At 46.0% G+C, this 24417-nt stretch overlaps 1 protein-coding gene across 2 annotated transcripts; it reads right to left on the reverse strand.

The window, feature by feature from the left end:
* Positions 1 to 6257: 6257 nt before the first annotated feature.
* Positions 6258 to 19050, reverse strand: LOC110091038 (cytochrome P450 2C29). Of its 2 annotated transcripts, none has more exons than XM_078384594.1 (9): positions 18829 to 19050; positions 16826 to 16988; positions 16224 to 16373; positions 14015 to 14175; positions 11818 to 11994; positions 10305 to 10446; positions 9421 to 9608; positions 9079 to 9220; positions 6258 to 7701 (listed from the first exon to the last, which is right to left on the reverse strand). In XM_078384594.1, exons 1-9 carry the CDS (start codon positions 19009 to 19011, stop codon positions 7520 to 7522), a joined length of 1488 nt encoding a protein of 495 aa, XP_078240720.1. In that variant the 5' UTR covers positions 19012 to 19050; the 3' UTR covers positions 6258 to 7519. The 2 variants fall into 2 exon arrangements, 1 of the variants encoding a protein (XP_078240720.1); XR_013541230.1 differs by having other exon boundaries at positions 7567 to 7701; positions 8760 to 9220.
* Between the last annotated feature and the right edge of the window lie 5367 nt (positions 19051 to 24417).

Here is a 24417-nt window from a genome sequence, read left to right on the forward strand (position 1 = left end):
TTTCTGTGTTAATGGTGTGGAATTAAAAGTTTAGGAAAACAATTGTGTGTGTGTGTGTGTCAGACTCAAAACTGAAAAGTGGCTCAAAACTTAGGAAAAATTGTGTGTGTGTGTGTGTGTGTGTGTGTGTGTGTGAGAGAGAGAGAGAGACTCAAAATTGAAAAAAAAGAGAAATGATTCAAGGAGGGAAACAATGGTTTTAATCCTCCTTTGTTGCAAGCTGCCCACAGGAGACCCTGTCTTGATGGGCGGGATAGAAAGTCAATCAATCAATCAATCAATTACAATGCCACTACAGTGCCCTTGGTTTGGTTATTTTAGCTTGTAGTGAAAGTCCACACTTAATTCGCTTTACTTATCTTTCTCACAAGTCATGCTATCTCTAAAACTCCTTTCGAACACTACATTTCAAGTAAGTGTGACAAGCTGAAGAACTTGGTGGTCCAGGAGTCACTCTGGGGTAGTGGGTAGAGTGATGGACGGGAAGTCAGGATGAAGAGACCATGTACACAAAAGCACTACATGAAACATGCAGGAAGAGCACACCTTTGATCAGATCACATGGAATGCAGTTTGGAAGGATAAAACACTGGAAAGCGAGATAACCCACCCTGGTGAAGGCAACCTGGCCAGCCTCATTCCTGGGAAGGTTCGGCTGGATTGACCCCCTTCCCTTTTATCATATCCCTGTTCCACCTGCACAGGTGAGAACCCCTTCTCGCCATATAATGACACCCCCCCCCGCCCAGCCGGCCTTCCCTTCCTGTCCCTTGGGAAGAGGTTTCTACTCCCTCCCCCCCCCCACAAAGGACACTCAAAAGGAGGGGTGGGTCTCCTCAGGCCCTGATTCTAGCGAGACCCCCTTTGAATCGGACTGGCCTTCCTTGTGATCATCCTGGCTGAGGCGGGGGGGGAAGAGAGACCCTTCTCAGGAGTCGAGGGGGGGTCCTCAGCGGTTCCCCCCCAAGTCCCTTCCTTGGGGGGAGCGCCCTGGGACTGGGCAGCTTCCCCCCCCCTCCCAAGCGGAGGCCATGCAGACCACAGGACGGCCCTTATTCTTTTCCCTCAGGAACTCTCAAAAACCCTCAGCCAGTCTCTCTCAGGGGCCACAGCAAAGGTTTCAAGATGGTTCCCTCCTTTCTCCCCCCCCCAGGGCAGAGGGGGGGAGGGGTGGCCACATGACACGCTCCCCCTCTCTCAGTCCTCCCCCCCGCCAAGCCTCAGGCCGCTGCTGACTCCGCCCCTCCTGTCCTCTGATAGGTTCATGCAAATCAGCTCATGAATATGACCCTGAGAGTCATGGGAAATCGCCACACCCTCATGAAGTTTGGAAACCATTTTAGGGTCACTGGTCCACAAAAAAAAACACAACAACAAGGAGAAGAAGGGCAACAACAGAAGATAGGCTCTGGTTTCCTTCCTTTGTGCCCCTGAAAAACCCTCGCCATGACTTGAGGAGCACCCGCTCTGCGCCAGGCCCTGGCACTTCATGGTCATGAGCAGCTAAGCCTGCTTAGGCTCTGTCTGGGCTGTTGGCATGGCTGCTTCTGGAGGTTTTACCTTTTTACCTACAGAAGAGATTAAGCAATCTCTGTTATCTTCCTGTTTCAGTATATTGTGGGCAATTGTGCTGGGCAATTGTCATCCTGCTGCTGTTAAGCCTCTAAATCCCTGTGAGTCTCAAAATGGGATGTGCTGACAGTCATGGCAGGAGGGAGGCAGGGCAGTTCCACTTTAGGCAGGCCCTCCCTCCTATGTCATAATGGACTATGTCCTAAGGGCACCCTTGGACTGCCTCCCCTGAGGGTATATATACTGTAGGAGAGGTGTTGCCCCTCACACACCCCACCCACTTCATTGGTCTGGTAGGGAGGCCTGTGCCTCCTGCCCTCTTGCTGGCGCAGGGTGTGATGAGATGGGTTTTTGAGTTAAAAACTTGTAAGGAATATGGGGTTTGTAATTAAGAAATGAGCAAGAGAGGTTCCATCTTGTTTCTTTGTATAAAGTATCTATGCTATGCTGACAGGTTGTTTTCTAGGCGAGCAGAGAGAATATTATTCTGAGAGCCTGAGAAAGGACTCGGTGTGATTAGATAGATGGGAATTGTTGTGACTCTTTGCTAAACCACAGTAACACAAATAACATCTGGTGTGTATGGGAAAGAAGTCATGTGGTGTAACAGGACTGTTTGCCTAGTAACGAACTCTGATTGGATGACATCGTGGGAAGGTGCGATAAGCCTTGCCAGTTACTCTTGAAAAAGGAACTTTTTGCCTATGGACATTGTCTTTCAAGACCGACTCTTCAGTCATTCGTGACTCATTCTAATGTCTTTCATGACCAACCCTGAAGTCTATCGTGACCAACCTTTACATGGACTGATCCTTATACTATACTGGATTACCCTTGGACCTATGGGCTTTTTCCTAAGGACTATGAATTATTTCTCTATGGGCTCTTATTTTTGGAATACTTCATATGGACTATGGAAGCAACAGTTAGAACTGGTCATGGAACAACTGAGTGGTTCAAAATTGGGAAAGGAGTACGACAAGGCTGTATATTGTCCCCCAGCTTATTTAATTTATATGCAGAATACATCATGCGGAAGGCTGGACTGGAAGAAACCCAAGCCGGAATTAAGATTGCCGGAAGAAATATCAACAACCTCCGATATGCAGATGATACCACTCTGATGGCAGAAAGTGAGGAGGAATTAAAGAACCTTGTAATGAGAGTGAAAGAGGAGAGTGCAAAAAACGGTCTGAAACTCAACATCAAAAAAACTAAGATCATGGCCACTGGCCCCATCACCTCCTGGGAAATAGAAGGGGAAGATATGGAGGCAGTGTCAAATTTTATCTTCCTGGGCTCCATGATCACTGCAGATGGAGACAGCAGCCCTGAAATTAAAAGGCGCCTTTTTCTTGGGAGGAAAGCGATGACAAATCTTGACAGCATCTTGAAAAGCAGAGACATCACCTTGCCAACAAAAGTCAGAATAGTCAAAGCTATGGTTTTTCCTGTCGTGATGTATGGAAGTGAGAGCTGGACCATAAAGAAAGCAGACCGCCGAAGAATTGATGCCTTTGAATTGTGGTGCTGGAGGAGGCTCTTGAGAATCCCCTGGACTGCAAGAAGAACAAACCTACCAGTTCTAAAGGAAATCAACCCTGAATGCTCACTTGAAGGACAGATCCTGAAGCTGAGGCTCCAGTACTTTGGCCATCTCATGAGAAGAAAAGAGTCCTTGGAAAAAACCTTGATGCTAGGAAGGTGTGATGGCAAGAGGAGAAGGGGACGACCGAGGATGAGATGGCTGGACAGTGTCTGCGAAGCAACCAACATGAACCTGACCCAACTCCGGGAGGCAGTAGAAGACAGGAGGGCCTGGCGTGTTCTGGTCCATGGGGTCACGAAGAGTCGGACACGACTAAACGACTAAACACACATGCTCTTGTAATTTTCTAAGGACAATGGGACATTTTTCTTTTTGGTACAGGATTTTTATTCTACAGAATCACTGAGGACTATAACCTTTTTATAACATGCTTGGATTATTTTGCTTTTCCTGATGAATTACTGGACTGGAACTGTTGTTATCCTTTTTAATGGCTTTTTGTATTCTTGTAAGGTTTTTGGACATTTTTCTATTTTTCATGTTTTCTTTGCATCACTACAGAGTTGTAAATAACTAACATGATGCTTATTTACTTGCTTGGCTTAGTTTGGTTTTGATATCTAGTAACATGCTTATTTTTTAATAAAATAATGATTATAAAAATCAATTGGTTTCCTGAACAGTAAGACTTGTCTTAGGGTCATCTGAGAGTGCTGCCTCGGCCTAGCATACTTAAGGAGTCCTGCCTGTGGTGCAAGTTAAGTCTAAGGACTACAAAGCCCACATGTTCTTCTGACAGTAATATCTGAGAGTACAAGGGTGTCCTTATGTGGGCAGACATGTAAGAAGGAGGGTTGTAGCATGGCTAGCTGAGCTCCAGGATTCCCTCAGCCTATTTTAGCGTGTGCAAACTCCTGATTACTCTCTGTCCAGGCTTTCACACGTTCTCCAGGGAACCATGTTTGCTAGCACAGGGTTGGTTCCCCCCCCTCTCTCTCTCCCTCCCTCCTCTGGTCCTTGCAACGCCCTCCTTAGGTTAGGCTGAGAAAAGGGCTTCCCTTCCCTCCAGCTGACCCAGTGCACCCCCCGTGGAATTTGAACCCAGGTCTCCAAGGCCTTTTGTTTCTTTTTATGAAATAGAGCTCTATGGAGGGATACCCTCAGATACCCTCCTGGCTGGCCCTTGTGGGAGGCCCATGGATTTTTTTGGGGGGGGGGAGGTTGTGCTTCCGCCAGCCCTCCCTGCTCCATGTGCACAGGTGAGAACCCCTTCTCGCCATCTGATGTCCCCCCCCTTCGCCTGGCCGGCCTTCCTTCCTGTCCTTTATAGCTTTATAGCTTAAAACTTCCTAAAAGTTCCTGAGGTTTGGGTGGACAAATGCTTCCATACGTGAAAGTCACCTAGGCATTTTTATCTACATTTTCTTTTTTATCCTTTCCTATATTATGAGTTTCTAATATAATGATTTTGAAAGTATCTATGGGTTTTGGCTTTCTCACACCATAAAAAGGCATGCCAGCCCAATTGTAGATCATGTGCTTCTAGACAGAGCAGTCTTTTATTCCTCAAAGAGATCCATTCTTTAAGCCAAATTAAAGTACATACTTGGTAATATAACTCCCAATCTGGTAGTCCAAATCCTCCTTTTTCTTTAGATTCTTGTAGCATTTTCAGTTTAATTCTTGCCTTCTTCCCTTATCAAATAAACTTTAAAATCATCTTGTTTAAATCCTTACAGTACTTCTTTTCTATTCTAATTGGAACAGAAAAAGTAATTTTCGTAAGATATACTTTTTAATTGTTGCTATCCTTCCTAACATTGTAAGTTCTTCCATTTTTCCAAGTGTGTTTTTATTTGTTTAAGTAATTTTATGTAGTTGTTTTATTGATGGTTATACATCTTGCGGTTAAATATATTCCCAAATATTTGACCTTTTAACTATTTGTAAATTTGACATTTCTGATAGTTGGTTTTTTTTCTTTGCTGTTAGTCTTTTTTTTTTGTAATAACTTTTGTTTTTTCCTGTTACTTCTCCATATTCCTCAATCTTTTCTATTAATTTTGGTGTTGATTCCAGTGGATCTTCGAAGATGAATACCAAATTGTCTGCAAACGCTTGTAACTTATAGCTTTCACCTTTTATATTTGCTCCTTTAATTTTTGGGTCCTGTCTCACATTTCTGTTGAGCACTTCCAGGGTCAATATGAACAGCAGAGGGGAGAGAGGGCATCCTTGTTTTGTGCCCTTTTAAATCTTAATGTCTTCAGCATGCTCACCGTTTATGATTATTTTTGCTTTTTGGTTCTTGTAGATCAGTGATGGTGAAGCTTTTTGAGCCCAAGGGCCCAAACTGCAAAAAACAAACAAACAAAACACCAACCCAGCAGGTGGCAGGCAGCAGCAGCACTGGGAGTGGCAATGGCGGACGTGGCAGGAGAAACGGGAGTCCCTGACAAGGAGGAGCCTCCAGAACCCACTTTGGATCCACCTCCAGTCATGCCCAACCCCACCACTGCCTATAACTCAGCCGGCCCGCCAGAGCCAGCTGCTCCAGATCCTGGCCCGCTGCCTGTCAGGGTGCTGGTACTGCGGCTGCAGCCACCTCCTCAGGTTTGACTGCCAGGGGTAGTGATCCAGCAACTTATGGCTCGCGTGACCACAAAGAGGGCTCTGAGTGCCAGCTGTGGCATGCGTGCCATAAGTTTGTCATCACTGTTGTAGATTGTCTTAATTACATTTATAAACTTCTCTCCCAGGTCCATTATGTTCAACTGCAGGTCCATTATGCCAACTGACATTATTGAATACTTTCTGAGCATCAAGGAAGAGTAACTCCATTTGTTGAAACAAATATTAAGCAGCCGCAAGACATTATGGATGCATCATTGGATTAACAACTGATCTGAACAATCACAGTTAAAAGCTGTGATGAATAAATCACTTTCAGGAGTTGAGAAGCATCTGGAAGCATTGGGTTCAAAAGTTGGGGCAGAAAAAATGGCTAAAGTGAATGTGGAAAAACGTAATTGCCGTGAAAATACATTGAGTGGAGGATGAGTCTGATAGTGGTGAAATGATACACTAGTACAGATGGGAAAGGTAGGTGAAAAAAAGATAATGAAAAAATAATAAATTAATTGTATAAGATTTTAATATAGGATTTTAATAGAAGCAGAGGACCAGCATGATGTTCTTAAAGTGATATGGGGTTACGATTAAACTGAGGTATGGAAGAATATATGAGACAAAAGATGTCATCAGCACCCTTTGGCCGAGAAAGCAGAGAACAGCAGAGAACACACAGGCATTCAATTGATTGGATTGAGATCTACAGCTTAAAAAAAAAAGAAGAATTTCCCCAGTTCTCTCTACACGCAGAAAATGAAAGCAATGTCATTCTCTATTCTCAAAACAACCAACATGAATTTGACCCAACTCTGGGAGGCAGTGGAAGACAGGAGGGCCTGCCGTGCTCTGTTCCATGCGGTCACGAAGAGTCGGACACGACTAAACGACTAAACAATAAGTTAATATGTATTAATAAGTTAATATGCAACAAAACTTAAGAGAACAAGGAATCTTGTGGCACGTTAATGACTAGCAAGTTTTTACATAGCTTTTGTATATGTGGACAGGTGCCCATTTAGATTTCACTTAGAATCCCTCCCTCCCTCCAATCATGTTTTAGATGTCTTTTTCATGGTAAAAGGTAAAGGTAAAGGTTCCCCTTGACAATTTTGTCCAGTCGTGTTCGACTCTAGGGGGCGGTGCTCATCCCCGTTTCCAAGCCATAGAGCCAGCGTTTTGTCTGAAGACAATCTTCCGTGGTCACATGGCCAGTGAGACTTAGACATGTAACACTGTTACCTTCCCACCGAGGGTGGTCCCTATTTATCTACTTGCATTTGCATGCTTTCGAACTGCTAGGTTTGCGGGAGCTGGGACAAGCGACCGGCGTTCACTCCGTCGCATGGATTCGATCTTACGACTGCTTGGTCTTCTGACCCTGCAGCACAGGCATCTGCGGTTTAGCCCACAGCGCCACCACGTCCCGTCTTTTTCATGGGTTCAATTTATTTTCAGACTTCCCATGTTTCCCAAAATGTCCTGCTGTTTTGGGAAGCAGTGATTTGGAGACTTCTTAAGGAGGAAAGAAGATTGTGGTGAGCAAGAAAGAGGGAACAAAATCAAAATGTCAGATTTCAAGGTGAAACAATTGCTACATGTTCTGAAGTCTAGCTCCCCTTTCTATGAAAGCAGATTGACTTTGTCTAAGTAAAAGACTCCCAGTGTTCATAAATTTGCAGTTTTGCTTCCTGGCTGGAAAATGGCAGCAGGCTGAAATAAAACACCCACTGCCAGATAGTTTCCAGTGGGCCAGAGGCCTCCTTCTCCTCAGCGAGGGAGAATGCAGAGCCGATAAGGCCGAGGGAAGTTGCCAGAACTGCTCAGGAGAGGGGTGATGTCAATGTCCTTGGGATCCTGGAGGGGCTTCAGTTTGAAGTGCTGCAGGATGGTGACCAAAAAGAGGAAAAGCTCCATGCGGGCGAGGCCCTCCCCTGCGCAGATCCGTTTACCTGCAAGGGAAACCAAGGTGGGAAGGTAAACAAGAGGGGGGTCTTCATCAACAGCTGGGGGAAATCTCACGACAAGGTCAAGGGGAATGTGGCCCTCCAGGAACATCTCCTGGGAACATTAGTTGCAGCCTTCTTTCCACTTATTGTGGTGGGGAAGGGACTCAGCAGGGCATGGTGGAAGAGTACAGGTATAACAAAGACTATTGGCTCATTTCTTTATTCTGGTCCATTGAGGAACTGAACGTGAAGCTGAAGGTATGGCTATATTAAGGACAGGGAAGGATCCAGCCTGAGTCACTTTGGAATGGTTTGGTCCAGTGGGCCTTGATTCGTTTACTCCTTCTGTACACATGGATATAATTCCCGGGGCCCCTTCGATTGTCATCTAGTCAACCACATGTTGATGTTAGATCGCTCGGCCTGAGTCCCTTTGGTTGCCATGTGACCCCCCCTTTCTTACTCCCCACTTCCTGACTTCTCTCTCTCCCCCCCAATTTTGTGCCACATTACTATTGTTGTTTTTTGCTTTATTATATTGTTTTTATTCCTTTTTTATTGTTATCCACCAACAGTAGACTTTGGTTTAGATGGGCAGGATATAAATCTAATAACTAACTAACTAACTAACTAACTAACTAACTAACTAACTAACTAACTAACTAACTAACTAACTAACTAACTAACTAACTAACTAACTAACTAACTAAATAAATAAATAAATAAATAAATAAATAAATAAATAAATAAATCTCTGTTGCAATAGCTGTCAGCCAGTAGCCATCAACACTGTTTTTATGCACAAATGGGGGCAGGTACAGGGTGCCATGTTTCAGCCCAATGTTTTCTCCATTTCTAAAATTAATTTTTGCTAAGTGGCATAGCGCTGCATTGTTTCATTGTTGAAGAACCCTAAGTGACCCATTGGCTACTTTCATTTCCAAAATACATTTCTTTTTTAAACAATTGAAAATTTAATAACTACTGTAATATTTCGTCCAGAATGTGTATTTTGTCTACAGTGTATTTAGTCTACACTGAGAGATGTTGAGCAACGTTACCTTTGCACACATGCAGAGAGCAAGCCCAGAGGGAACAGGCTGATGTTCAAAATGATTGACATCCATCACAGTCAATGCTGGAAAGGAGCCACTGTCATCATTTTGTGCAACTGGCTCTTTGTGCAGTTTTCCTTTATGTATACGTAGCTTTTGTCTTCAGCTCCTGTTGAGACCTCCATGGAGGGCTCAAGCTTTTCCAGGATAAATCAGAAGGGACTTGCCATTTACCCCCACCAATATCCCCTCCTTGCCCGAAGGGTGGGAGATGAGCATGATTCCAAGGAGCTGGACAATTGGAGGGGGAGATGGGCCCTTTTACCTGCCGAGAAGGGCATGAAGTAGTCACTCTTCCTGAAAGTCCCGTCTTTGTTCAAGAAATGCTGTGGGTCAAATTCTGTGGGGTTTGGAAATTCTTTGCTGTCATACAACACAGAGATGAGGACAGGGATGATTGTGGTGCCCTGAGGAGAAGAAAACCAAGTACTGTAAACAAAATTAAATATGCACACCGATTTCTTTGGGCACGTCTAAAGCACTTGCCGTTTGGAATCACATCCCTTGGGATTCTGGAAAATCAGAAACACAGCCCCGAGCCCTGCCAAGATCCATGTGCCTCGGTCACGCGGAAGCTCCTGTTTTGCCCTAGAAGCTGAGCCGGTACCTTTGGGATGACGTATTGTCGGAAGGGGGTGTCTTTGGTCACTGAGTGGGGGAGACTCAGTGCGGCGAGAGAGATGAACCTCTGGATTTCGTGGATGACGGCGTCTGTGTAAGGCATCTGCCCACGGTCAGCTACGCACGGTGCCCTGGCTCGGCCGACCACGCGGTCAATCTCTTCATGCACTTTCTCTGGAAAGGGATGGGAAAGGCTCAGCACCAGTGCCCCGACATGTCCCGGAAGCCCTGGAATCTGGCCAGGAGGGCTGACCTGGTGGCCGATTGCCCTACAGGCTGGATGATGGATTGGGTGGCTTGGTCTCCTCTATGTGACTTTTTTGCCCCTTCTAATGAGTCTCCGTTCTCCAGCTCTATTCCCTGATCATCCCCTACAAAGAGGCTGCACCCCGAAATGCAGGCCATTATTTCTTCATGGCCCAAGATATTTCACATTACAGGTGTTCTTCAGAGGAGTTGGGTGCCTACTTTTATTGAGGGGGGAAATATATATATGCTCTCTGCTTTTGAATCCTGGAAGCAGAGCAGTCTTCAAGTATTCTGGAAGAGTATCTATAGACATTTAGCTCCCGTGAAGAAAGCCCTTTCTCCTGTGAAGAAAGCGCTTTGTCCAAGAAAGAATTCCCTCCTGTCTTTCTGGTGGATCCTTCCTGGTTTTGCTTACATTTTTATTGTGCTTCTTTACCCACAGGCAACCCTGCTAAGTTCCATGATCACCCGAAATTCTGCCATTTCTGGGAGTTTCCCAAGCAGCAAGGCAGGAATTCCATGGGGCTGTGATGAGACATGGAGAATCTGAAAGGGGAGACCATGGAGGGGGGGGGGAAACGGAGTGGAGCTGCCAGCAGGTAGTTGAAGGGTCTGCTTTACCTTCTACCTCCGGGTATTTCTGGAGAATCAAGAGCCCGTATCTGAGGGTCGTGCTGGTTGTTTCTGTTCCAGCTACAAACAAATTAATTACTGAGGTCACCAGGTTTTCAGTGTTGAATTCTGATGCACAGTTCTTTTTTTCCTGGAGAAACATACAGTACAATCAGTAGAATTAACTTTGTTGTGCTGGCTAAAATGTAAGAAGAATGTAGATTCAAACAGGCAGAAAAATTGTATCAGCTGAAGACTAAGTGTGGAATAAGAATGGTGCTTAGCCTGCTGTTTGCTCTGCTGCGGGGATGAGTTGGATCATTTGTCTTTCAGGCAATCACACAACATAATTGCTGGAGCAAACTATAGGCCATCCCAGCCACATCCCTACTTTTCTGGGTTCCTGATAGGGGTTTTTACTTCTTTTTTTTTTTATGAGTAGGACTACTTCATTTCCTGTGAACTTTCAAGGCTCATTCTGCAGTCAGTTTCTCCTATTGTGACATGGCTGAAGAACACAGCTTAAAAGAGAGCCACTTCAGGATGTTCGCAAATTAAACAATTCCTCTATGGAGAGGCAGAGGAAATTATTAAAAAATTAGTTTCTATCAGGGCAAATTTTAAAAAAATAAACACTGTAGTATGTTTGGCTGTGGGCAGGTTCTTGATGGGAACTTTAAGACAAGTCAATGAAAAACAAAGGCCTTTCTTCTCTCCTCCTACTTCCAGGAGGAAATGTTTAATTTGCCAGTATCCTGAAGTGGCTCTTTTCTTAAGCCACTTCATGATATGACATATTGACAGGGGAAGGAGCTGGCCCAAATAGGATCACCTGAGGTATGTATGCCAGTTGGATGGGAGGATGGTGCATTGGACTTCTACTTGACCCCACTCCAATCGAGCCCATTTAGATAAGTCCTAAAAAGCCTAGAAGAAAAAGTAATAGAAAGGTTTTTAAAGGATTTTGCTTTTTATATACCAAAAAAGGCCAGGGCAAGCAAACCTGGTGGAGACAAAAGTTTGATTTCTGACTGTGACTGTGATTACCCCTCTGGTCCCTGGTATTGTCTTTCTGAGTGCCAGGCTGCTAGTCTGAGTTTGGCGGTTTTGGTGATGTCCCCTAGGCTGCAGACCAGCCTTCACCACTGGGCATTCTGGGCTAGATGGGGGTTCATTAAGGATGCCTCAGGAACAGGGACATCTCAGAGATGGGAAAGGTAACAGGAAGGGAGAACCAGTGGCATCGACTATGAGGGAGGTCAGTAGCAATCTCAATAATCGCCCCGTAACTGTTAACCAACTGTTCAACTTTTCTTACAAAGTGGTCCATCACTAGCACATCATGTTTCTTCCCATTTATGGCAAGGTTTTCAAGGGATGCGAGATGTGGTTTGTTACTGTGAATTCTGCCCACCTTCCCCAACGGGTTTCTATGGTCAGAGAAGAATTTGAATCAAAACCCCCCACGTCCTAGCCCAACACTCTATCCACAGCACTACATTGGTTGTCAATTCTTACTCACCTGCTCCATTTTAATAAGAAAGCAGTCAATGAAGTCCCGTGGAGCCCTGGGATCAAGTGTATCTTTATTGTGCTTAATTGCCTTGTTAACAAAATCTTTCATTTTTTCATTGTTTTTTGCCATTCTGTGGTGAGGCCCAGGAATGAGGCTCATGAAAGATGGGAAGAAATTGCTGAGCTAAAGAGGAAAGCAGAAGAGAGATATACATGTCATACATGATGTCCACAGTTACCTTTCTTTCCTGGATGCCTGGATAGGCATGGAGGATTGGCCTCGGGGTAGCTAGAAACTGAGGTTACATCCTGAACTGCAGAATATTTGTGGAGGCCTGGCAGCTGGTGATTTCTAATAATGAGAGAAGGCCCTTGGTCTCCAAAAAGTTCCTTGCATCTTCATCTCTGGTGTTCCTCCCATCCCTGATGACCACTGATGTCTACATACAAGTGCCGGGAGTTAGGGAAGCAAAGAAGAAGTAGTGGAAATCTTAGCTCAGGAGGGCAAATATGACTTGAAAGGGTAACAGAGATGTGGTGGGACAACTCCCATGACTGGAATACAGCCATCGAAGGATATAAATTGTTCAAAAAGAACAGAGAGAATCAAAAGGGAGGTGGAATCAAATACAGTGGACCCTCGACTTACAGACGGCTCGACTTACAGACTTTTCGAGTGACACACTTCTCTGGCCGCAAAATTTAGATTCGACTTGCAGCCGGAGAATCGACCTACAGACCAGAAAAAAACCAAAATGGAACAAAAATAGAATAAAAACTGCCAGTTATGGGATTAATTGGTTTTCAATGCATTGTAGGTCAATGGAGATTCGACCTACAGACTTTCGACTTGCAGCCACTGTTCCAATACGGATTAATTCTGTAAGTAGAGGGTCCACTGTATAGATAGCCTGCATGGAAATACAGGAGAATGAGCTTTATTGTCCCATCGAGAGCATCTGGATAAATATAACTGAGGCAAAAAACAAAAGGAACATGGTAGTTGGAATTGATTACCGACTGCCCAATCAGGAAGAATATATGGTTGAAACCTTTGAAAAACAAATTACAAGAATGTCAAAGAGACACGACATAGTAGTAATGGGAAATTTCAATTATCCTGATACTTGTTGGAAGACAAATTCTGTCAAATATGACTCTTAAAAAATTCCTGGCTTTCCTGGCTGATAATTTTCTCCTACAAAAAGGGGAAGAAGAAACTAACAGCCCTTTATTCTAGCCAGTAGAGATGGTGGAAGAAGTGGCAGCTAGAGGGACTCTGGGGGAAAGTGACCATGTTGTGCTTGAGTCCTTGATGTCAATGGAAACCAAAGAGGGTGTGGCCATACATAAATGCCGGATTTTAGGAAATCCAATTTTAATAAGCTCAGAACAATGATAGGCAAGGTCCCATGGCAGGAGATTCTAACAGGACAAGGAGTCTAAGATGGGTGGGAGTTTCTCAAAAAGGAAGTTCTAGAGGCACAAGCAGAAACATTCCCGCAAGAGAAAAAGATGGGAAGACAGCAAAGAAGACCAATGTGGCTTCACAGAAAGCAGGGAGAGAACCGGAAAACAAAACAGGACACCTAAAGGAAGTGGAAGGAAGGTCAGGCCACAAAGGAGGAGTACAAGAAGGATGCCAACAAATGGGAGCAAGTTCAGAGGAGGATGACGAGGATGATCAGGAGGCTGGAAAGGAAGACTTATGAGGAAAGGCTGAAAGAAGTGGGCATGTTTAGCCTTGAGAAAAGAAGACGGAGGTGTGATAGGACAGCACTTTTCAAATACTTGGAATGTTTTCATATAGAGGAGAGGCAGGACCTGTTCTTGATTATCCCAAAGTGTCATAATGGGTTCAAGCTACAGGAAGCCAGATTTAGGCAGAATATTATGAAAAGCTTCTGATCTGTTAGAGCAGTAGGACAACGGAACCCATGACTTTGGGAGGTGGTGGGCACTCTGGTGCTGGAGGCCTTCAAGAAAAAATTGGATAATCATCTGTCATATCTATTTGACTTGGATTCCTGTCTTGAGCAGGGAGAGTGGTTGGACATGATGGTCTTATAGGCCCTTTCCAATTCAATTATTCTGTGGTTCTATGATTCTGTGTTACACTCACACTAAAGATCTCTCTATGGATAATAAAAATGAAATGTCACAAAAAACACAACAACTTATCAACCACATGGAGGAGGGCCTACCTGTCCCCAGGGAGAGCTAATAATCCAGAAGTTGTCGTTCATCAATTTCATCATCGTTAGAAATTTCTCATCATGGTAATCAAAGTGGGCACTAAAGACGATCGAGCAGATGACATTGGATGTAGCACAGCTGAGCAGGAAGCTGGGGTCAAAGGGCTTCCCTGGAAGTGCAAAAAGACTCATCTAACAACATCAACAATCATGCCAATCACAATAGCAATAGTGATAGAGGTAGCTGGAGACAGAGCTGCTCACCTTGCACCATCCATGATCTGATGGGAGAGCAGAGGAGAGGCTCCTTGTTTGTGCCCAGGCTCTCTGCACGAGCAAGAGCCTCCATAGAAGCACAAATGGCTTCTTTTGCAGCCCCATCACAGTGAGGACAGTGAAGGGGAGGCTGTTGTGCTTCCCCTTTCGGCAGAACAGCCTCAACAAGATTTCTGCATCGCCATTTTCTGACTGCTTGGAGCGAGAGTACTTCTGTGTAAGGATGATGAGGTGGCCGTCAGGGCAAGACTGCCCTAAGCAGTCTCATTGCAAGCGACCGAGGCAAGTCCCAAGATCACAGTCAGAACCATGTCATTCCCCGGAGCAAGGTTGCTGCTGGTGAGATCACTGTCGGGGTGAGGGGAAGATCGTTGGGACACAGCAAGATCCTGCTAGATTCTCAGGGATCACCCAACTCACCCACAATAAGTTCCTGGGGAGGTTTCCTGGCAAGTGGTGTGAACCCTGGGATCAAAGCAGGAGCTCCTTGATCATCTTTTCCTACTTCCAATATTATGGATCTTGCTGCCTTTCCTACTGTGGCAGGGACATTGCCTTGATGACTCTTGAAGTCCGTTCCAGCTTTCCAGCCGCATGAGTCCGTTCCCAAAATCCTATTAGTTGTTCCTGCCAGCGCAGCCGGTGTTTATCTTAATGGTGAATTGCTACCGGTACATATTAAGACCTCAGTTCAGACGTGTCGTGTTGTGTTATGAGTTTTGAAATCTAAGCTAACCTCTCGTTGTTGATACGTGCTCTCATACCAGAACCATCTTACAGTGATCCTAATTAGGCTTTGAAGGTAAGTGAGATATTTAAGGAGTGGTTTTACGACTTCCACTCCCCAAGGAGGTTTTCACAGCTGAGCAGGGATTCAAATCCCTGAGCTCCAGGACCTTAGTCTGTCACTCCGTCTGATACACCATTCTTAAGGTGCTTTGGTCCATGGGGTCACAAAGAGTCGGACACGACTAAACGACTAAACGAACGAAAGGTGTGGCCATTCACTGCTGAGATTCATGCCAATTGTGTTACATACAATTGTGTTGCATACATACAAAAACTCAATAGGATTTGGCCTCTGAGTCTATGGGCATTTACAGGCCTTCCGGAAGCACCAATTTCCATGTGATCTTCAACAGGCCCTGGAAAATTAGTCAGTGGCTGGCCTTGTAGAGTTAACAAACCCTGTAGAAATAACAACAATGAAAGAAGGAAGGGGGAACATACACGCTTGTGCATATTGTCACTCTTATTGAAATTTTTGCTGTGGCTCCTTAATTTCTGGAAAGGTGTTTCAAACAAGGATAAAGAAATCATGATGTCCAAAGAACTAATTTGTCTTGGCATGGTTGTTTAAACTGTTTAGTGTACCTACTAAATCAAATGAGCCTGATCTCTCATTAAAAAAATATATCTGTACTTATTAGAAAGGAGACGTGGACCAAGTTTTTGCTGCAGCTGTGAAGCCCATGCTCTACTACAGCATAGTACAGAGCTTTGAAACACAACAAGTGCTTGTAGAGTGGGTGTTTAGGAAGTGTAAGGTAAAGGTTCCCCTTGACAATTTTTGTCCAGTCATGTTCGACTCTAGGGGGCGGTGCTCCTCCCCGTTTCCAAGCCATAGAGCCAGCGTTTGTCCGAAGACAATCTTCCGTGGTCACATGGCCAGTGTGACTTAGACACGGAATGCTGTTACCTTCCCACTGAGATGGTACCTATTGATCTACTTGCATTTGCATGCTTTCGAACCACTAGGTTGGCAGGAGCTGGGACAACCGATGGGAGCTCACTCCGTCACGTGGATTCGATCTTACGACTGCTTGGTCTTCTGACCCTGCAGCACAGGCAGGAGAGTGATTTATTGATTCCCTGGGTTGATCCTCCTTATCTGGCTGGGTGGGCAAGTGTCACCTCCCTCCCTCCGTATTCCATGACCTACCTTTCGTGTCCTGGAGCTTTTCCAGGAGATACTGGGCTTCCTCCTGGATCCTCTCCTCGATGCTCTTCTTCCCCATCCCAAAGTTGCGGAGGGTGGTGAGGGCAAAGCGCCGGAGCACCTTCCATCTTTCCCCATTGCTGAAGGCAATCCCTGGAAGAGAATGCGGTTGAGGGAAAAGAGACCACACAGACGTGAAGGAAAAGTCACGACTGGACTGAGCCAGAGCAAGAGCAGAAGAAAAGGAGGATGAGGAGGAAGGGAGGATCAGAGGAAGAGAATGGAAGAATAGGAGGTTCCTTTACTTGATCTTAAAAGTAGCATCCGTATTTTCCAAGCAATTGGTACCTAGAGAACTCATTGAAAAACATCCACAACAATTTCTTTGCGTTTGGTGAAGAAGTGGTTAATTGATAGAAAAAAAACGGAACTTGTTATTGGGATTTCCCCCTGTTTGTGTCTAAAAGACCTCCTTGACCAGCCCTCCATGTAAGCTGATTTCTCCCTGCCCCCATTTTTCTTTTTTAGTCTCTGTGCCTCTTCCGTCTCCCGGGTGGAGGATATGCTCCCACCTCCCATGAGGACTAGCATCCAGCAAAACTTACCTTTCCCTTTGTCGATTTTGTCAAACAACGGTAGGCGTCCCCTGGGTGCGAACTCATCTGCGCGCTCAATCAGTGCTTCTTTTATGGCGTCGTAGCCATGGAGAACCACGGCAGGGTCCCCTCCGAAATGCACGGTGAACACGGGGCCGTACTTCTCACTGAGCTGGAGAAAGACCAGGGAAAGACCAGTTATGCCTGCAGTGAGTCAAAAAAACAGCCCTAGTGTCGAGGATGTGAAGTGGTCCCTTGTTTTCTATTCAGGAGAGGAAGTGGAAGAAGGAGAAGAATCTCTTGGGTGAAGAATCTGGGGAACTGGTTTGGAGGAAGCACAACTTTACCATCAATTGGTGGAATGTCTGACACCAGAAGAGCTACAGGGAGTCTGGCTGCCCATCTGTCTGTCTGTCTATCCTTCCCTCTCTCTATGGAATGCCTTGGTCACACACCCACTTTCAGCAAAGGGCAGTGATTCCGTTGGGTTGCTGACCCCTTTGCTATGATGTTCCTGAAGTGAACTGTCACCCAGGAATCCTCAGAAGGAACACAATTTGGGGGTGTGTGGGGGGGTTAATAGATGTACCAAAGCTTTTGTCTCGGTTTCCCTTTTGTTTTTTCACCCCCCCTTACACTCTGCAGACTGCTGTGCCCCTTGTGATTAGAGGTAGGCAGAAATTAAAAAAAATGAATTGCAAAACTCTACAAAAATCTCTAATTTGTCACTTTGTCTAAATCAATGCCCTCAGTGAATATGAATCAATGGTGTATTTAGTGATTTTAGATTTAATAATTCATTGGACTATAAAATGGCCCACTAGGCACCTAGAGGAACCAAAACCACAGTTTGATGAAGATTCGGTTTCAGATTTCGAAGTCATACACCCCCCAGGCACCTAGAGACACCAAAACCACAGAGAAGCTTCTACTGTCACTCCTCAACACTCTCTCAAAGTTTGGAGAAGATTGAGTTTCAGATGAGCAGAAGACAAAAGGGTGCTTCCCAAGAAAGGTGCCTGGGGGTGACTCCACAGGAAAGCTTTCCCTGGCTCTTCTTTACAATCCCTCCGAGTTTGGTGAAGATTGGGTTTTCCTCATCAACCTTGGAGGGATTGTAGAGGAGACTCAGGAGAAGCTTGTCTGTGATTTTGGTGTCTCTTGGTCCCTGGGGGGAACTTTCCTTGGGGGAACCCACTTTGTGGGTGTATAACTTGGACATTTGAAACTCAAACTTCACTAAATTTGGAAGGATTGTAGAGGAGAGTCAGGGGAAGCTTCTCTGCAATTTTGGTTCTCTAGGTGCCTGGGATGAATTGATTCATTGATTTGTCAGAAAAAAAAATTGTACATTCGTGATTCATGATTCATCAACTTCCAGGAATCATAAATCAAAATGATCTTAAAAATTTCCAATTCGTGCCCATCTCTAGTTGTGAACTGTCCACAAATTAACATTGCTAGGGCCTTGCCCCTTGCTGTCATGATCTGTCTGCAAACTAATTTTGCTTGGGCGTGTTTCAGCTGCTGAACAAACCAAACCTGGAGAGTCAGCAAACGAGCCAGGCTAACACAGCGACCTCTTGGCAAACATTTTTCTTCTAAATCACACAATAAGTCTGCATTTTTCATGTAGAGCTGGCTGGACAATAGCAAGATGCGGAAGATGTCTTAAAGGCACCGTTCTAGCATCATTTTGCATTCTCTGGCTCTTCATTCAAACCCAGCCTTTCTATGCCCCCCCACCCTCGCTGCCTTTTCTCCCTTATCCTTCTTCTGCTCTGGGCTGAATGGCCTACTGCAAGCTCCTTGGGGCAGGGATGCTACACCCTCTCGCAGTCTTCAGACTGCCTTGCCCCTTGCTGTCACAATCTGTTTCCAAACTATCTTTGCTCAGGCTTGCTTCAGCTGCTGAACAAACCAAACCTGGAGAGTCAGCAAATCAGCCATCCATGAAACCACAACCCCTTAGAGAGAGCCTGGCAGTGGGAGGCCTTCCTCCTGAGACTCACCTGTTGGAGAGCCTTACTGAGGAAGGTGGTCTTCAGCTGCAAGATGTTCCCCAAAATGGGCAAAGGCGTTGGGCCCGGCGGCCGCCTTCCCTTGCCCTGCGTCCTGTTCCTCACGGCAGCCAAGAGGAGAAGGCAAGAGAGACAAACTCCCAGGAAAAGGGTGACCGTCCCCAGAGGCTCCATGGTGGCTGGCAGTGGGAGCAGCAGGATCTCCAGAGGCCAGGAGGGGAACCCTATTTGTGCTCCACAGCCTGGACTTTGCACATCTGATGCTGTGCGGCACCATCAAGTTAATCATTAGTGATTCCTGGTTTAACTGCCGAATTATGGTGAGACAGTCGGTACTCTGACTTGTTTATAATCAACCAGAAATAAAGTTAGTCAAGAAGGCAGCTGTCTTCTTGTGACTTTTGCCAAGGGGGAAGCCAAGTTCCTCTGTGACAGCAAAACCAAGAGAGATTCTTGCTGCGATGAAAAGGGAAAGATCAGCCTGCGTAGGTTAGCTTGGCCTTCCCTGGACAAAAGTCCACGTCATCCACCACGCAAAGCATTGTTCCGAATTTGGGGGATGTCCTCAGGGTCCCTGGATGGTGGCAGGAAAGCAGGCCCTGGGGAAGAAAAGAAGGGAAAGAGAAGGAAAGCCTTTCAGCAGAGGGACCAGGGCATTCGTGACCCTGCCCAGTCACAAAACCCCAGATTCTTCTTCTTTAATGCCAGAAAGAGCTGTGTGGTCCAGAATTTGACCCCGGGTGAAGAGGCTGTGACTGGTGTAATTGAAACCTGATTGGGTGTCGGTTTTATATCCAGCTGGGCCCACCAGATGCCCAGGAGCCACAGCTGGCATGATCTGATGGTCATCTTGACCCGTCATGTATCCTGTCCCCTGCCCAGCAATCTCCAAAGTCCATGGCTTCGAAATATTACTTGGAATGTAATTACTAAGGAATGAATTACTAAGGAATGCTGGGAATTGCCGTGCCCAAAAAAAGGTAACATTTCCGAACATTTCCGTAGGAGGAGACGGCCTCGGGGTCCTCTTGCTGCACCACCACCCCCTGCCGCCCAAGGATCTCCTCCGCCTGAGCTTGCAGAGTGGCCAGAGGGGGTGCTGAGTTCCCCCAACGGATTGTGCTTGGGGTTTCTGACATTAGTTTATTTATTTATTTTATTTATTCAGTCGATTCGTATGCCCTCTGCCCTCTGCAAGAGTGTCCAGGCGGCTTCCAACATCAATTAAAAACAGTTCAGTTAAAAACAGACATTAAAAACCAATGCGACCACATCCACTCTACATGACTTATTAATTAAAATTAAAACCTTCAATTAAAAAACTTCCAGTAACATCGGCACCAGTCGGATGTCGTTTGGGAGGGCATTCCAAAGACCGGGGGGGGGGGGGGGGGACGGCCGCTGAAAAGGCCCCCTGCCTACGGGCCATTCCTCTCACCTCACTGAGGGATGGCTCTTTCAGGAGGGCCTTCTGGCTAGATCTCAGTTGCTTAGCAGGTTCATATGGGAGGAGGTGGTCCTTCAGGTATCCAGGCCCAAGCCATTTAGGGCTTTATAGGTCAGAACAAACACGCACTTTGAATTGGGCCCGAGGCAACAACAGGTAGCCAGTGTAACCTGGCCAGAATCGGCTGAATATGGTCTCTTGCGGCTCCTCCACTCACCCGCCATGCAGCTCGGTTCTGAGCCAGTTGCAGTTGTGGGATCATCTTCAAAGGCAGCCCCACGTGAAGTACATTGCAGTAGTCTAAACAGGTTGTTACCAGTGCATGTGTTACTGTCACGAGGCTCCGTTTGTTCCTGTAGGGCTGCAGCTGGAACAGTTTCCGCAGCTGAAGGAAGGCGCCTCTGGCCACCGAGTCCACCTGGGCCTCCAGTGTTAGATTGGGGTCCAGGAGCACCCCCAGGTTGCAGACCCTGTCCCTCAGGGGGAGTGCAACTCCATTCAGGGCAGGGAAATGGCCCTCCAGCCTGTCTGGTGAAGCACCCACTAACAGCACTTCCGTCTTCTCTGGATTGAGTTTCAATTTATTAACCCTCATCCAGTCCTTTATCAGGTCCAGACACGAGTGCAGCACAGAAACCGCCTCACCTGGATTGGTGGAAAACGAGAGGTAGAGCTGAGTGTCGTCAGCATATTGCTGACTCCTCAGCCCAAACCTCCTGATGACCTCTCCCAGCGGTTTCATGTAGATGTTGAACAGCATGGGGGACAGTATTGAGCCCTGAGGAACCCCATGACATAAACAGCATGGGACAGAGCAACTGTCCCCCAGCACCACCCTCTGGACACGGTCAGCCAGGAAGGAGCAGAACCACCATAAAGCGGTGCCCCCAACTCCCATCCCAGCCAGCCTATCCAGAAGGACACCATGGTCGATGGTGTCGAAAGCCGCTGAGAGGTCCAAGAGTATCAACAGAGTCACACTCCCCCTGTCTCTCTCCCGGCAAAGGTCATCATACAGGGCGACCAAGGCAGTCTCTGTACCAAAACCCGGCCTGAAACCCGATTGAAATGGATCCAGAAAATCCGTTTCATCCAGCAGCGCCTGGAGTTGCCCGGCCACAACCCGCTCCAACACTTTGCTCAAATAAGAGAGGTTCGCTACTGGTCGGTAGTTAGCCACCAGCCTTAGGTCCAGGTTTGGCTTTTTAAGGAGTGGTCGAATTACCGCCTCTTTTGAGGTGGCAAGGACCATTTGCTCTTTCAAGGAGGCATTGACGGCTTCCTGGACCCATGTATGAATCTCCCAGCAGATTTCCCAATTAGCCGAGGTGGGCAAGGGTTGAGCGGGGTGGTGGTAAACCGGACAGATCCAAACACCCTGTCCACATCCTCAGGTCTCAATAATTGAAATTCATCCATTAAAATTTGTCCTAAGCGAGGCGCACTGGACACATCCTCCGATTCTGCATAAGTGATGGAGTCCAATTCCCTGTGAATCTGAGCGATTTTTTTCCTCAAAATGTAACGCAAATTTCTCACAGCGAGCTGCCAAGTGGTCCTGTGTCTCCGCCAGTTCTCCCTGTTGGAGGAGATCATGAACCACCTGAAATAACTCTGCTGGATGACATTCTGAGGAAGCAATGTGGGTGGCAAAATATTGTCATTTCGCCAGCCGCATTGATTGATTAATTGATTGATTAATTGATTGATTGATTTAACCTATATGTCACCCACACTACCCAAGGGTCTCTGGGCGGCTTACAACAATTTAAATACATTAAAAACAATTAAAATACAATTAAAATATATTCTCTAAAAATTACCATCAGGACCCACAGTTGTTATTATTTCAATTAAAAGCCTTCTGGAACAGGAAGGTTTTGACCTGGCGCTGAAACGTCATCAACATCGGTGTGGCGGAATGCCCACGTCACTCCTGTCTATCATAGCTGAAGCTCAAGTGCAGAAGCCTATGAGAAGACAGGAGGAGCGGAGTGAAGGGGACAGTTAGAGAAGAAAGAGAGAGGAGTTGATGGAGAATTAGAGAGGAGAATAGAAGAGTTGGAGAGTGGAGAGAGAAGGAGAAGGAGAGTTGTGAAAGAGATAAACTGAATAGTCAAGATAAAGAGATAGTCAGAGATTACTAGTGAGTTGGTTAACGTGAATAAGTAAATAGAACACCTGAATAAACAAATGTGTGATCAAATACAAGAAGTTTTAATGAGTGATCCTACACAATAATAAAAGAACATTTAAAAAAGGTAAAGGTTCCCCTTGACAATTTTTTGTCCAGTCGTGTTTGACTCTAGGGGCCGGTGCTCATCCCCATTTCCAAGCCATAGAGCCAGCGTTTTGTCCGAAGACAATCTTCCGTGGTCACATGGCCAGTGCGACTTAGACACGGAACGCTGTTACTTTCCCACCGAGGTGGTCCCTATTTATCTACCTGCATTTGCATGCTTTCGAACCGCTAGGTCGGCGGGAGCTGGGACAAGCGATGGGCGCTCACTCCGTCACGTGGATTCGATCTTATGACTGCTTGGTCTTCTGACCCTGCAGCACAGGCTTCTGCGGTTTAGCTCGCAGCGCCACCACGCCCTGAACAGCTTATACATCAACCATATATAAACCCACAAAACCAATGTTATTTAGCAAACAAAGCCTATCAAGGCAACTTCGGATGTTGTCACCAAAGCCTCTGTGCAGTTCACCAGAGTTCAGCCACTCTGGGCCTCCTGCTTGTCTAGGTACACAACCCAACCCAATTGGCCAGTGTCCACAAGCGGAGGATTCTGCCAGATTAATGGATGAGTAAAGATAAATCAAGTTCAGGGTCAAGCCAGTCTGTGTCTCTTTGTTCCTGTTTGACTCCTTGGCCGACTGCTGCCAGACCCTCGCCCCCCAAGGCTCTATGCAGATTGAATAGCCAAAGTTTATTGGGGGCATGTTTCTACATCGTCAAGCTCATTCTTACAACTTGGAGCATGCCCAAAGTGGCCAAAAATCCCCCCCCCATGATATACCAGCACTGGCCAATGATGGTGAGGTACACGTTTATTGGTTGTTGTGGGTTTTTCAGGCTCTTTGGCCATGTTCTGATGGCCACAGAGACTGGTGAAACGTCGGGAAGAACAACCTTCAGAGCTCGGCCAAAGAGCCCGAAAAACCCAGAACAACCATTAGATCCCAGCCATGAAAGCCTTTGCAAATACATTATACATTTATTGTTGCAATCCAAAAGAAGGAGCAATTTGTCTTTGCAAATGATTTACCAAGGGCAAATCGTGCGGCAGCCAAGAAACAGGTATCCCTCCTTTGTTAGATTTAAGAACCCTTCATATTGTGCAAGAAACAATGGGCAGTTTTGGCTTGCACTTTGCTTTTAGGTGTATTTGTCCTAGTAATAAAAAGTGTAGCCCATGCAAAGCAATTTCAGGCCAATCAGGAAAGACCAGGGTAGAGAGAAAACTGCCCCTCTCAGAACCATCAGCTGAAGACCCCTCTTGACTCTCTCTCTGCTTGAATGACATCTGTCTGGATGGAGAAGTGGGGAGGGGCTGGCAGTGAAGATATGGGCAACAGAGAAAGTTCCTGGCTCCTCAATAATGGCTTTTAAAAGAATTCCCTGGAAAAGCTGTCATATATGTAATAATATAAGAAGATTAAAAAGAATGTTCTTTGAAAGTTCCTGAAAACCCAAACACACAAACACAAACAGAGGAACAACGGAGAAACTGTCATGGCTCTTCCCTGGTTGGATAGGTTGGCCATATTAAGATGCTTAATATAGACCAAGATCCAGGTCTATAGAGCCTGTGTCCTGAGCACACTCCTGTACTGCAGCGAGTCCTGGACCCTTTGTGCACGGCAGGAGAGGAAGCTGAACACCTTCCATATGCGTTGCCTACGACGGATTTTTGGTATCACCTGGCAGGACAGAGTTCCAAATAGAGTAGTCCTAGAACGAGCTGGAATTTTCAGCATGCATACATTACTGAAACAGCGACGTCTACACTGGCTTGGGCACGTTGTGAGAATGGCTGATGGTCGGATTCCAAAGGATCTCCTATATGGAGAATTAGTGCAGGGAAATCGCCCCAGAGGGAGACCACAGCTGCGATACAAGGATATCT

The sequence above is a fragment of the Pogona vitticeps genome, chromosome 1 (assembly GCF_051106095.1).
Source record: "Pogona vitticeps strain Pit_001003342236 chromosome 1, PviZW2.1, whole genome shotgun sequence".
NCBI classification, from domain to species: domain Eukaryota; kingdom Metazoa; phylum Chordata; class Lepidosauria; order Squamata; family Agamidae; genus Pogona; species Pogona vitticeps.